A 15028-nucleotide genomic window follows, 5' to 3' on the forward strand; every position below is an offset into this window, starting at 1 on the left:
ATCTGGAGGTTTGCAATGTACTTTAAAAATATTATCTCATCATATCCTTGACACAACTCTGGGACACGAGGGCTATTATTGCTCCCATTTTAATGATGAGGAAATTGAGACAGAGGTTATGTGACTTGTTCAGGGTCTCACATTTCGCAGGTATGTGAGGAAGGATTTGAACTCGGGTCTTCCTCAGGTCCAATGCTCTGATCTGATGAGATATTTGTAAAGCACTAAAGCCTAGCACATAGTAGGTGCTATAGAAATGCTAGCTGCTACTGCATCATTTCACAGAGTATTCACTGAGTGTCAACCTCCTTATGCAGCTATTATTATTTATATTTCTTTGGTTATTATTTATATATTCTATATTAATATATTATTTATAATTCTTTTTTGGGGTCTTTTTTGGAGGGGGGAAGGCAGGGCAATTGGGGTTAAGTGACTTACCCAAGGTCACACAGCCAGTAAGTATTAAGTGTCTGAGGCTGGATTTGAACTCAGCTCCTCCTGACTCCAGGGCTGGTGCCCTATTCACTGCTCCACCTAGCTGTCCCTGTATTATTTCTATTTCTTTAGGTATCATTATTCTCCACTGCATACTTCACTGCATATTCTGTTAGATCAGTCCTAGGCCACCACAGGTCCTAAGCTGGAAAGAACTTCAGAAGCAACATTGTTTAATCCCTTTATTTTACAGATGAATCAGCTGAGACTCAGGGAGGTAATGACTGACCCAAGGTGACACAGGTAGTCCCCATCAGGGGCAGAATTTGAACCAAGTTCCCCTGGCCCCAGAATCTGTGGCACCTTTCTAAATGAACATCCTTGCTGCTGCCCCCCTCCCTCCCTGTCCTGACTCGTTGCTTCTTCAGAACGCTGTGCTAACAAAGGCTTCTCATCAGTGTGTGCATAAGGTAAGCAGGGCAGGGAGCTGATCAGACCCTGGCATAAGAGTGGAGCTGGCAGTGGCATCCTTGGAGGAGGAGGAGGAGGAGGAGCACCCACAGCTCCCTCAGGTCCCTGCTGTGCCTCTGGTATAGCAGTAACTTACTGGAGAGAAGACAGTTATTTCTCCTTTGCTATTTCCAAGAGCAGGTCTGTTTGTAGGCAGGGCAGCTTGCAAGGGACTGACTGCCTTCTTTCCTTCCCCCACCCCTCAACCCTCCACATTGTTTTAGGGAAAAAAAAAACAACCACAAACCTAGAAATCTGAATTGAAATACAACTGAACTGTAACTTAAAACTCCCCAGCAACTGTTTACAATTCAGAGATGAATGACTATTTTTGTTTATTGTGTTGAAATGGAGATGTCCCCATATGAAAATTTTTTAGCAACTCCTAAATGAGGGACTTCCCCACTCCTGAAAATACTGCATTTTGTAGGTTCATAGCTATTACAGACATCGGAGATGGTCTGATCTCGCCCTTCATTTTGTGACTGAGGAGGGGGGGTGGATGGGGGAATGACTCCTCTAAGGTCCTTGCATAGAGAGGCAGAAATGGGTCTCAAATCCAGACCCTCTGGCTCCAAATCAGGCATCTTTCCATTATACCACACCGCTACTCAATTTATTTAATTGAATAAACTTTTAATAAGTACCTATTATTGTGCAAGATGGGCAGCTAGTACTGACCCTGGAATCAGGAAGACCTGAGTTCAAATGTGACCTTGGACACTTGCTAGCTCTGTGACCCTGGGCAAAGTCACTTAACCCTGCCTGCCTCAGTTTCCTCATCTGTAAAATGAGCTGGAGAAAAAAACGACAAGCCACTCCAGTGTCTTTGCTGAGAAAAACCCCAATGGGATCCCGAAGAGTCACACATAACTGCAGACAACTAAACAACAACATTGTGTGTAAGGCAGATGGTAGGAACTGAAATCGCAAAAACAAAAATCAGACTACTCCTTCCCTTTAGAACTTACATTCTCACCTAAGGCCTGCCAAAGAACTAGTTCTGCCCTCTCATTTACCTCTTCCCTTCCCCTTATTAAGTCCCAGAAAGGTGGAGTAATTTGCTTAAGATCACCCACATAGCAAGTGTCAGAGCAGGGATTCAAACCCAGTGTTCTGACTCCGGATACAACCTTCTTTTCACTGTAACAAACAACTGCTCTGCCAGAGGTCATAAAGAAATCTAGGGATATTATCTGGTCCAGTCCCTTGATTTTTGTGGAATTGGGTCTAGAGGACCGAACTTGGACTCAGGAAACCCTGAGCTCAAATCTTGTCTCATCTATTAGCTGTTGGACACTTGGCAGGCCACAGCTTCTCTGTGCTTCCTCAGTTTCCTTTTCTGTAAAACAGGGGTTGGACTTGCTGGGCTCTGAGGTCCTTTCTAGTGGATCCTATGAAACTTAAGACTTGCCCAAGGTTACATCATTTCTTTTCATTCTATTTTGTTCTATTTTTTAAATGGAACTAGGACTAGAAGCCAGGTTTCCTGATTTCCAGTTACCATGCTTTATATGGTATTTAATGTTTAATATTGACTTGAATTTAGTCATTCTTTTTTTCTTTTGTCCCTTTGTTTAAAATGGATGAGCTTGGGACGGCCAGGTAGCACAGCGAGTAAGAGCGCCGGCCCCAGTGTCGGGATGACCTGGGATCGAATCTGGGCTCAGACACTTAGCACCCACCTGGCTGTGTAACCTTGAGCAAGTTACTTAACCCCAATTGCTTTAAATAAATAAAATGGATGAGCTTTTTTTCATTTGTTTCCACTAAATTTTGTTGTTGTTTATTAATGCCTAATTATCCATGACCCCGTTTGGAGTTTTCTTTTTTTTTTTTAAATAAAAAAAATTGTATTTACTAAGAAGCATTCAGAATGTCAACAAAATAGCTGCAACTTTTTTTTTTTTGTTTTTGCAATTACAGAGTGGTATTCAGTTAACAGAACAACAATTATTTCATATGCTGTCCTCTGCTGCTTCTGGAGATCTCCCATCTCCAGGTACTTTCACCAGCTGTCCTTCATGCTTAGAGAGCTCTCTCCCTCTTCATTCTCCTCCCCCCTTCCTTCGAGTCCCATCTAAAGTCTTGCCTTTTCTAAGAAGCTTTCCCATGTCCCCCACTTAAATCTAGTGCCTTCCCTCTTTTGATTATGTTCAATTTATCCTATCTATATCTTGTTGTAGAGACCTCTGCCAGAGACCTAGTTTGACCCTCTCATTTTCCCCTCTATATACATAGTTGTTTGCCTGTTGTCACTCCCATTAGACCGTGGGTTCCTTGAGAGTCTGGGCTGATTTTTTGTCTTCCTTTTGTATCATCAGTGCTTAGCACAGTACCTGATACTGTTTTTTTATCTATGCTTTATTGACTGAGTGCCCCAGGCTAAGATGCAGTTTTCTTTTTTCTACTACTATGTCTGGACTAGAGATCGAAAGCTTCTGTTACAGAGGAAAAGTCAGTGTTTGCCACCCACTCAGCCCACATTCCTGTTTTTAATTATACAAATCTATCAGCAGCAAAGCCTGATTACTGTGGCATTATATTTTAGTCAGCAAATAATCTCCTTTTCTAGCACTTGTAAATGGGGTCCCCTTGGGTTCTCCAGCTCAGAATCTGGGAGCCTGCGATCCCAAGGCTAACAGGTTCAAACTTCCATTGGCACATTCTGTCAATTACAAGAAGGCACTGGGGGTCTGGGACCTTCTTTTCATTGCTTTCTTATCAGTCTTATGGGGGCCTTTTCCAGTCATCCTGATCTATATCTGGCCACTGGCCCCAGATGGCTTTGGAGGGAAAAATGAGGCTGGTGGCTTTGCACAGCCCTTCCTCACTTAAATCCAATTCATTCTGTTGTGGACTTAAGCCCTGTTAATCCTACAGTCTTATGAAATAGGGCTGGCAGCTCTTTGGACCCAGAGGGTGCACATACTTCTTACCCAGATACACTATGCTTCTTCACAATTTATAAGCAAAAAACTGCAAGACATTTTACTGCTATTGTAAATGTGTTTAGTAACGAGTATAGAATATTTGTAAAATAACTTACACATTTAGCTTCAAGTTGGAGAGAACAAAAAGCAGGCTCTATTTATCTGGGGGTGGGGAGACACTGTCCCAAGGTCTTTTTCATGCTTTTTCATGCTGCTGTTTTCAGTTAGTTCAGGGTGGGGTGGAGGGTCTGCAAGTTTTCAGTGTTTTCAAAGTGGTGTGGTCTGGGGAGAGGTGTGGCCACTTCTCTCCTGGTCTGCACTCTGGTCTTTACCTAAGAAGGACCCCTGCTCCCCTGCAGGCACAAGTGCTCCTCTTGTTCTTGGAACTGTGACCAGGACCCCTGCTCCCCTGTATCTGACCACAGATATTCATCTCCACCGTGGAATTGTAAACCAGAACTGCAGATGGGTGATAGAGTTGCTAATCAGCACTGGCTGCACCCAGGGCCAACAAAAGATCCCCTATAATCTCTTTCTGCCCACTTGTCCAACTCCTTTACCATCTCTGAGCTGAGAGCTCCCCAATCCCCTGCCGTGGCTGCTCTTACTGTCACCAAGTGTGTGCACTCTGGACAGGCCTTCACCTTGGTGTCACAGACCTCTCTTGAGGACCTCCCAAGTTTTCTTAGACTAGAAAAATGTCACCCTGACCTTTTGTTAGCTCTGCTACTCCCAAATTTAAAGTCGTTTTAAAATTGTTCAGAGGGGAATGTTGAGAGAGGTCAGCTGGGTTGCTACTCTAATCTGCTATCTCGGCTTGACTCCCCCCACCCAAGACCCTTTTTGTCACATCATATTTATTTTTTGCAGTTGCCATTGGAGTGTGGACCATTTAATTCTTTGACTAAGGTGAGGGCAAATGCTGAGATAACTGCTTAAGGCTTTTTCTGAGACCTGAAAACATTGTGATATTAGAGTAAGTAGACATGTCTGAAATGACAAATTACCCATCTAGGACCAAGTTTGAATTCATATTACATTGGAAAATTCCAGGGGATGTTTCCTGCCAAAGGCAACATTCAGTATGTTGCCATAGGAAGGTATTCAGGCAGATAGATGTATGTCTTTATTTCAAAGGACCTTCAAGAGTTTTTCACTTCCAGTTGATTTAGTATCTTTGCCTTGTGAAAAGACTACTATAATGATTGGAGTGCAATGGAGTAGAACTTAATCTGTAGTTAAAGTTTTCATCTTTCTTGGTATTGATAAATAATAAATGCTACAGACAAAGAAATGAGAATCCTTATGGAAAGGTGTGTGTGTGTGTGTGTGTGTGTGTGTGTGTGTGTGTGTGTGTTGGGAAGAAGGAGATGTGAAAGCAAGAGTGTTGTTGGAAGAAACTTTAATACAGCATTCCTTTTCCATTCACATTTAGTTTGATTCAATAAACTTTTTGTAAATTGATTCTACTGGGGGTCTGTGCTTGGGATACGAAAACCAAAGCAAACACTTTACCTGCCTTTAAGGGATTTACATTGCCATTCCTTGGCATCTCACCTATAAAGTAGGATCAAAAAAGATAGTATTTGTAGACTCTGTGATCTCCATGTGAAATAAGAGTTTTACAGATACTTGTGTAGATGAGAATTAACTTTAATTTATAATAAGAAATGATTGGGGTGGCTAGGTGGCACAGTGAATAGAGCACCAGCCCTGGAGTCAGGAGGACCTGAGTTCAAATCCACCTCAGACACTTAACACTTACTAGCAGTGTGACCTTGGGCAAGTCACTGAACCCCAACTGCCTTGCCTTTCTCCCTCCAAAAAGAAAAAAAAAGCTTAAGAAATGAGATCAGAGGAAACGGATAGCAGAATGGATTAGAAATAAGAATCCAACAATATGTTGTGTACAAGAGACACATTTGAAACAGAAAGACATATACAGAGTTAAAATAAAGGGCTGGAGCAGATTTTTATGCTTCAGTTCTAGTAAAAAAAAAGGCAGGGATAGCAAATGTGATCTCAGACAAAGCAAAAGCAAAAAGAGACCTAATTAAAAGAGAGAATCAGGAAAACTACCGTCCATATAGGGAATGTGGTTTACAGAGGTTAAATGATTTGCTATGTGGACACAATTAAGATGTGCCAGAGATGGGATTTGAACCAGATATTTTCACCGAGTTCAGCAGGTTTCAATCTACTTCAGGGGCAAATCCTAGGTGGCTCACATGAGGAACAAGCCTCATTAGCATCTTTTCCTAAATCAGCCATCTCTCTTTGTAGCACAGATGTTGGAGTGAAGTTGCCTCCTTTTCTAGATCCTCTCTCGAGGCTTGAGGGGGTGCCTTTGGACCCTTGAGTACGTGGAAACTGACAAGAAAGCATATTGGAGTCTTTCCTACTCAACATGGGGAATATCTTAAATCCAAACAACAACTCTTAGTTAAATCGGTTCATTTAATAATGCAGTGATTATTGAAAGTGCATCTTTATCTAACTCATAATACTGACAGAGAGAAAGCAATTTTACAGCACGAGTTGCCAGGTAGGAAGGTGTCTTCAATTTATACCAGTTCTCAATGCTGGGAAAATTCACACATATCTCAATTTTGCTCAACAAACGTCGAATCTTTATGATGAATGCAAGCAGAAAAAGGTCCTCATCAGTGATATATCGGAACTTGGGTATCTCTTCATATATCCGCACCTTTTTAAAGGAAAAAAGACAGTGAATGGTTGGCCAGTGACTGGTGTCAAAAGGAGATTAACACTTGTCATTATGACTGAACCATGAAGATAATTTAGGACAGAATTCTTCACTCCAGGGGGGCCTAATGCTATTGTCTAGGAATAAGGGTATACCAAATCAAATAAGGTAATTTGTTTAAAACAAACAAAAAACAACTTAGCACAGTTTCTGGCATATAGTTGGCTCTATTTATTCCCTTCCCCTTCCCTACCATCATTCTTCTCTGTGCTTGAAATAAGAAGAGCTCAGGATGAAAAAAAGATAATTAGGGGCGGCCAGGTAGCACAGTGAGTAAGAGCACCAGCTCCAGTGTTGGGATGATCTGGGGATCAAATCCCGGGCTCAGACACTTAGCACCCACCCCAAAACACCTGGCCATGTAACCTTGAGCAAGTTACTTAACCCCAATTGCATAGAGGCAGCCAGGTGGCTCAGCGAGTAAGGGTACCGGCTCCAGCATTGGGATGACCTGGGGATCAAATCTGGGCTCAGATACTCAGCACCACACCCAGAAATAACTGGCTGTGTAACCTTGAGCAAGTTACTTAACTGCGATTGCTTAAAAAAAAAAATAATTATATTAGGGGCTATAATAAACACATTTTCAGGAGTACAGGTTACAAATATTCAGTAACATCAGAAAAAGATTTTTTCCCCTCTACTACTAAAATGTTGTCCCTGAATGTATATTCTTTTCTTTTTATGAGCTCTTTTTCTAAAATAGGAAGTTTATATTTTATGAAGAATGCATTTGCCAAAACTTCCAAGAAATACATACGCAATCATATACACATGTGCATTTTGGTTTAGATGAACGATTTTAATCGCTTTGGGGAACAGTAGTGAGATAACGTCTCCTGCCTTTGCAGATCTGCGGCTGTCCTGCTGGAGCATCACTTAAGGCATTAATAGATGAAGGGAGCTGTCCAGGGTCCCACAACCAGTCTGTATCAGGAGTGGGTCCTGACCTTCCTAACTCTAAGATGAACTCTTAGCTCTTTTGCTATGTTGATTCCCTGGCACAAGAATGGGCAAATTGGGCTTTTTTTTAAGCACCTGTAGAAAGAAATCTGATGGAATAGTAAGAATTACTTTATAGATGAGGAAACCAAAGTTTAGGTCAAGTAACTTTTTTTCTCAAATTCAAGGCAAGGATGAGACTAAAGATTAGGTTTCCTGATTTTTATTTTGGTATTCTATCCACTTCCTGTTCTTCAGTCATTTCAGTTTTGTCTGACTCTTCTGGCCTCATTTGTGGTTTTCTTGGCAAAAATCCTGGACTGGTTTGCCATTTCCTCCTCCAGCTCATTTTAAACATGAGGAAACAGAGGCAAATGGGGTTAAGTAACTTGCCCATGATCACACAGCTCATAAGTGTCTGAGGCTGAATTTGAATTCAGGTCTTCCTGACTCCAGGCCTGGCTCTCTATTCACTATACCAACTAGCTGCCCCTTCCATACACTTTCCTCATATGAATAGTAATAGCAACAAAAATAATAATATAAAAAAATTAAAGCTAGTCTGTATATTTTGAACTAAAACAGCTTGGGTGCCTCCAGATGTTACTCATATTATTGCCTTGGTCCTCCCCTTCACTCAAATGTGAAGCCAATGTAAGTATTATATCCCAAGAAAGACCCTAAGCCTTGTGCTTTAGAGAGCCAAAGATGAAAATTTCACTGAGACCAGTTGGGAGAATGCCAGTTGGGTTAACTGAAAGGCATTTTGAGAAAACTAAACACTGAAATAATTACAAGGCTACTTTAGTTCAATATGATATTCATGTTATGGGTTCTTTCCTTGAATTCTAAAATTGTGAGTTTAGTTTATATACAGTCAAGTGATGAATTCATTTTAAAAAGCATTTATTTACATATACTAGACACTGGGCATACAAATCCAAAAATGCAAAAGTCCTTGACCTGGAGAAGTTTATATTCCAAGAGCTATACCATGAACACAGATTAAATACCAAACATGTTTAAAGTAAACACGGTTGGTGGAACTGTAGACTGATCCAACCATTTTGGAGAGCAATATGGAATGATGTCCCAAAAATTATAAAACTGTTTATACTCTTTGACCTAGCAATACCACTATTAAGTCTATTATCCAAGGTGATCAGGGAAAAAGGAAAAAGCCCTTTATATTCTGAAATATTTATAGTAATTTTCTGTGGTGATAAAGAAGTGGAAATTGTGGGGTGCCTTCAACTGGAATGGCTAAATGAGTTGTGATGTATGATTGTTATGGAATACTACTATGCTATAAGAAATGATGAGTTGGTTGGTTTAAAAAAAAACATAAAAGGACTTGTATGAAATAATGAAAAGTGAAGTGAGAAGAACCAAGAGAACATTGTATATAGTAACAACAATATTATTTGAAGAAAAACTTTGAACAACTAAGTTATTTCAAGTATTAAAAATACTCAAATCAACTTCAAAGGACCTATGAAGGAAGAGGCTATCTCCCTACTGATAAATAGCTGTGTGCATAGTATGGTTTTATACACACACACACACACACACACACACACACACGAGACCTCTAGTGTGGAGGGAGAGAGAAAAAAATAAAAGTGAAATGCATATGGCAGAGAACAAAAGAAAACTCAGAAGGAAGCACAGAAAAACAGGGTAATTCTGAAAATAATATGCAGTGTTTATTCCAGAGGTTTTTTTTTTTTAAGTAAACAGTGAAATGGAGATTCATGGTTTCCTACTGAATCTTCTTTTTGTGTTGTGGTGTATACATGGAAATGCTTTTTTTTTCTTTTTGTATTTATGTTCAAAATGAATAAAAAATAAAGTAAATAAAAAGTCATTTTTGAGGCGGGGAAGAGCTTGTTCGGTTCTTTTTCAGTCATGTCTGACTTTGACACCCCATTTGGTGTTTTCTTCACAAAGATACTAGAGTGGTTTTCCGTTTCCCTCTCCAGAGCATTTTATAGCTGAGGAACCTGAGGCAGACAGGGGTAAGTGTCTTTCTTAGGGACACACATCTAATAAGTGTCTGAGACCAGATTTGAGCTCATGAAGATGATTTTTCCTGACTCCAGGCTGGGTACTCTATTCACTGTGCCACCTAGTACTTCCAACCAAAAGCTTCTTATAGATGTTGGCAACTTGAACTGAGCTCTTAAGGAGGCAGAAGTGAGGAAGGAAAAGCATTCTAGGCATGGGGGGTGGTAGTGCAGCCAGGAAGGAAAGACATAGACTGGGAGATGGAAAGTTGTGTATGAGAATCAGCAAGTGGGATGTAGGATTCTAATTATGGGGTTATAACATGAAAGAAGCTGACAATGTTAAGCTGGGGGCAGATTATGAAGGCTAAACTGAAACATTTCTACTGAATCAGAAGAGGGAGCCATTGAAGTTTTTTGAGCCTAGGAGTGACATGGTCAGGACACCTGTGCTTTAGGAAGATAAATCTGGTGACTATGTGGAGGTTGGATTGGATCAATCAGTAATGGGATCTTTCCTGATAACTCTAGAGAACTACCCCCTTCATGGACTAGATGGTCTAGCCCAAGGGTCAGCAAACTATGACTCAAGGGTCAGATCTAGCTCTTTCCCTGTTTGTGTCCACAAGCTAAGAATGGTTTTTATATTTTTAAATACAATAACACTTTATTTTAAAATGTAAAAACCATTCTTAGCTGACCAGGGTATAGTTTTCCCATCTAGCCATGTCAACTTCTACATGAAACTTTTTCTGATTCCTCCAGTTGTTGTGGCTTGTGCCCTCTACATCGCCTTGTCTCTGTTTCAGATGTACCTCTAAAGGTTCATGTTATCTCCCCTAAAAGAATGTAAGTGCCTTTGGGCTGGGGATCATTTCACTTATGACTTTAAACCCCTAGTGCCTTGCATAATTCCTGGAATCCAGCAGATGCCTTATCAATGTTGGTTAATTAATCGACTGAATTTCAAAAATATACTAACCTTCAGCTTGGTTCCCACATTCATCCTTGCCTGTTGCCCCAGTGCTAGAAAAGAGACAATAACCTTGTCTTGATCTAATATCCGGACGCCCACATGATTGTTTAAAGACAGAAATATTGGTTTAAATGAAATCAAGGGCAATGAAGTCATGGTGCTGGACCACTTCCAAGTCCTCACTCGGTTGCCTTCTTGGTCTGAAAACTGCCCTCCTAAAAGGTTGATGTTGATCCTTTAAAAAAGCAAGAAAAAGCATATAAACATTTCTAAAGGTCAGACCCCTCAAGGTTTTAGAGGATTTTAAGATTTCCATAGTCCTTGCCTCCCAGAGACCTTGTGGTTAAGGTGATGCAATTAACATTCTGTCCATTTTACAGATGGGGAAGCTCCAAGAGGTTAAGTAAATTTCTCATGGTTACCCTGCTAGTAGGCATTGGAGCTGGGACTCACACTCAGGTCTTGGGATTCAAATTCTTTCCAGTTAGTTATGTCATGCTGCCTCTACTTCCCCAAAGTGAAGGACAATTTATGCTAGCCAATGGTGCAAGTCAATTGTACCTTAGAAGTACCTCTTCTCTCCAGAAGCTTAAATACATTTGGATTGGAATCTAAATTTCATTCTATAATTCTGAATGAAATAGTTTTGAACTACCAAGGATGTTCCTCAATGTGGTGCATCAGTAGACAAATTCACAGGGAAGCAGGGGAAGCTCAAAACATGTACCAAATGTTTCCATTGGGATAGTAGCAGGTGATTTTGCCACTGGAATCAAATATTGCCTGAATTGCAGGTTTGTTTGCCTTATCTTCTTGGATCACACATATTAAACCTTTCATTCTGTTGGTCACAAGGACTGCTGCTAAATTTCCTGAGGGGTAGCTGGGATCAGATAAGGACAACTGAGTCACTAAAAGATTGACCACCTTCTTCCCCAAATGCCCCAATTCCATTCAGGTCAACAAACATTTATTACCAGAACAGTCTGCTAGACCACTGGGGGAGACCCACAAACAAGACTTGGTCCCTGCCTTCATGGAACCTACAGGATGGGAAGGGGCTTGACATGTATAGAAAGCACTAACACAGAAAATGGAACAGACAGTATGAATAAAAAGATATCAGCAAATGAAATCTGAGGAAGGAAAGATCACTTCCAATTGTGGAGACCAAGGGAAGGCCATCCTGGAGAGGTATATCTTGAAGAATGAATAGGTTTTCAACAAAGATAGGAAGAGAAATTCTCAGACATAAGGGATAGTGGAGGCAAAGGGTTGGAGATCCAATGGGTGGGTAAGTGGTCCAATCTAACCATAGCACAGAGTACACGGAGGGCAGGATAACACCAGACTGTGAAGGGCTTTGGCTAACAGGCTAAGGGATTTGAACTTTGCTTGGTAAGCAATAGAGAAGCAATGAATAACTTTGTAAGGAAGACTCGTCTGGGCGTCAGGATATGGTGACCCATTGAGAGACCACTGTGAGAGTCTAGGTAGGCAATGGTAGGGACCTGGAATAGGATGGTGAGATGAGAACAGAAAGGACTGATGGATGTGAGAGAGTTGATGGTGGGCTTATCATCAATAAGGGTCTGAGGATTTAAGGAATAAGATCTGGAGCTGGTCGGGACCTTAAAGGTCATCTACTCCATCTCCACCATTTTATAACCTAGGGTTCTGAAGGGATTTGCTCAAAGTCAGAGACAGTAAGTGGGAGGGTTTGAATTTGAACCTGCCTTCAAGCCACTTTGTCTGCCCTTCTACGCTATTCTTAGACATCAAAGGTAAGGCATCTGTGATTTCATCCCTGGGGGATTTCCTTCCCTTCCACCAGTGGGGAACACCAGTGGGGACTTAAGGAGAGAAATCTGGGAGGATTACCTGAAGCTCCAAGAGCTTAAGTGACTTGCCCATGTCCACACTGCTAGTATCAGGGGTGGGACTTTAACCCAAGTCTTCCGGACTACACCCTTAGCACTCTCTCCAAGTGCTGTGCTGAGCAAGTGGCTGCTCTCAGCTCTTCTTCCAGTCACCAAAATATTGCCTAGCCCATTCCTCCCCAGGATGTCCTCAGGACTTCCTCTACGATGACCCTACTCCAGCTACCTTTGTGTCCTTTGTGTCCTCCCATCCAACCTCCTCAGCTTCCTTTTATGTATCATCTTCACCTCTTGGAATGTAAGCTCCCTGCAGGCAGGGACTGTTTTACTTTCTACTCATATTTGTATTCCCAGCACTTTGAAAAATTCTTGGAACATAGTAAACTCTTAAGAAATGATAGCTGAATGACTTTCAGAATGACTAGATGCACTGGTCATGCGGTAAGGGCGGGTGATGATGGACTGACAGATGGTGTTTGTCTGGAGAAGGAGGAGAAAGCAAAGAAGGTCACTAGTGCATTGGATGGGTCCTAAGGAGGGTCCAGGGTGGACAAAGTAGGGCCAGTATGTATGGTTGTGATCTATACATTACTCACACATCTTCCTTTCTTACCCCCTCTGGCTCACTGTAATCTCACGTAACCAAGCCATTGCTTGCCTGTATAACAGCCATCATATCCATGTCCCCACCCCAGTAATGACTACTGCAATGGCCTTCTGGTTGGTCTCCCTGCATTGAGTCTCCACATTTAATCTCATCAAATCAGTTGCCAAAGTGGTGGCTAGGTGGTGCAGTGAATAGAGCACCAGCCCTGGAGTCAGGAGAACCTGAGTTCAAATCCAGCCTCAGACACTTGACACACTTACTAGCTGTGTGACTTAGGGCAAGTCACTTAACCCCAATTGCCCTACAAAAAAAAAGTTTTTAAATTAAAGAAAATCAGTTGCCAAAGTGTTTTTCTAGAAGAGCAGGGCTGACCCTCTAATCAATATACTTCAATAATAATATATAATAATAATTATTATTATATGTCATATATTATATATAATAATAATAATAAAATTAAAAAACTGTTGTGTGTGGGATCAAATTCAAACCCCCTGGCATTAAAAGTCCTTCTTTGCCTGGCCCTTTCCTATGCAACTGGGTGGGCTGGGCATCTGGGACTCTGAAGTCAGAGTCTGGAAGACCTAAGTTCAAATCCCACTTCAGATCCTTACTAGCTCTGTGACTCTGAGCACATCGCTTAACCTCTGTTTCTTTATCTGTAAAATGGGGATAATAATAACAACAATAATAATTATAATTGGGAATAATAATAATAATATGGTTGTTGTGAAAATAAATAATTGGAAAGTGAATGCAAACCTCAAAGCACTATATAAATGCTATTTATTTATTATTTTATAACCTTTCCAGCCTTTTAAAAAAAACATTCTTTCCTCCCCTCCATGTTCGTACACAGCCCTCCATCTCCTGATTCTGTGAGTCTGTATAGGCTGTCCCCTCTGCCTGGGGAAGTCTCCCTTTCCAGATCCACCTCTTAATTCCCCTGGCTTTCTTTGAGGTTCAGCTCACACCCTGACTTCTATGAGAAGCCTTTCCTGATCTCCCGTTATCTCCATCCCTAGTTCAAATGCCTTCATTTATACCTATATCCACACATTATATATGTATCTGTTATTCCAATCTACATATGCATGTGTACCTGATGTACACATATATGTATAAACATATCTGCCTTGTTATCCATGTATGTGCATATAGATATACATGCATTCATATATACTTATAGACTTGTTTCCATGTTTTTTCTCTCATTAGCATGTCAGCTTCTTGAGGGCAAGAAACAATACTTTTGCTTTCCTTTGCACCCCCAGAATTTAGTATAGCACCTGGCACACAGAAAGAACTTAATAAATGCTAGCTGACTGACAAAGAGAAGCATTCAAACTGATGAGATTACAAGTCATACATGATTCTAGCTGATAACAGGGAGTTATCCAAGGGATTCCTCTGACTCAGAGTTGATGTGAACACACCACAGAATTACCTTAAAATCTGATACAGTCCCAGAAACATTAAAAAGAGTTAGAACCAGGATGCAGAGTAATAATTAATTATAATACATAATCATATTACATTAAGTATGATTAATAATAATAAGTAAAAAAATCCATTTTTCTTACAATCTGTCACTGGAGTTGGACTAAGGTAAAAAAAAGAGCCTTTCAACAACTCTGGCTAGAAAATATCATGTCCTAGGAAGAGAATTCACAGAAGGCCTCCATATTTCAGAAAGCTTTTTTTTTAACCTGCTCTCTTTCTCCTATGAATAATAGACTTAAAAAGGGGGGGCACAGCTAGGTGGTGCAGTGAATAGAGCAGCAGCCCTGAGTTCAAATCCAGCCTCAGACACTTAACAATTACTAGCTGTGTGACCTTGGGCAAGTCACTTAACCCCAATTGCCCTGCCTTCCCCTCTCCAAAAAGCCAAAGAGAGAGAGAGAGAGAGAGAGAGAGAGAGAGAGAGAGAGAGACAGACAGACAGACAGAGAGAGAGAGAGAGACAGAG

General features: G+C 41.0%; 1 protein-coding gene across 1 annotated transcript in view; it reads right to left on the minus strand.

The window, feature by feature from the left end:
• Positions 1-5404: 5404 nt before the first annotated feature.
• The window catches only part of ERICH6 (glutamate rich 6), a 44708-nt gene continuing 35084 nt past the window's right edge, over positions 5405-15028 (minus strand). The window contains exons 12-14 of the mRNA XM_069104413.1: positions 11300-11499; positions 10579-10807; positions 5405-6588 (exon numbers count right to left, since the gene is read on the minus strand). Coding sequence (XP_068960514.1) covers positions 6325-6588; positions 10579-10807; positions 11300-11499 — 693 coding nt within the window. The 3' untranslated portion in view covers positions 5405-6324. The remainder of the gene's footprint in view (positions 6589-10578; positions 10808-11299; positions 11500-15028) is intronic.

The sequence above is a fragment of the Petaurus breviceps genome, unplaced genomic scaffold, assembly GCF_028583685.1.
Source record: "Petaurus breviceps papuanus isolate PSGF00001 unplaced genomic scaffold, PetGlider_PUasm1.0 688, whole genome shotgun sequence".
NCBI classification, from domain to species: Eukaryota; Metazoa; Chordata; class Mammalia; order Diprotodontia; family Petauridae; genus Petaurus; species Petaurus breviceps.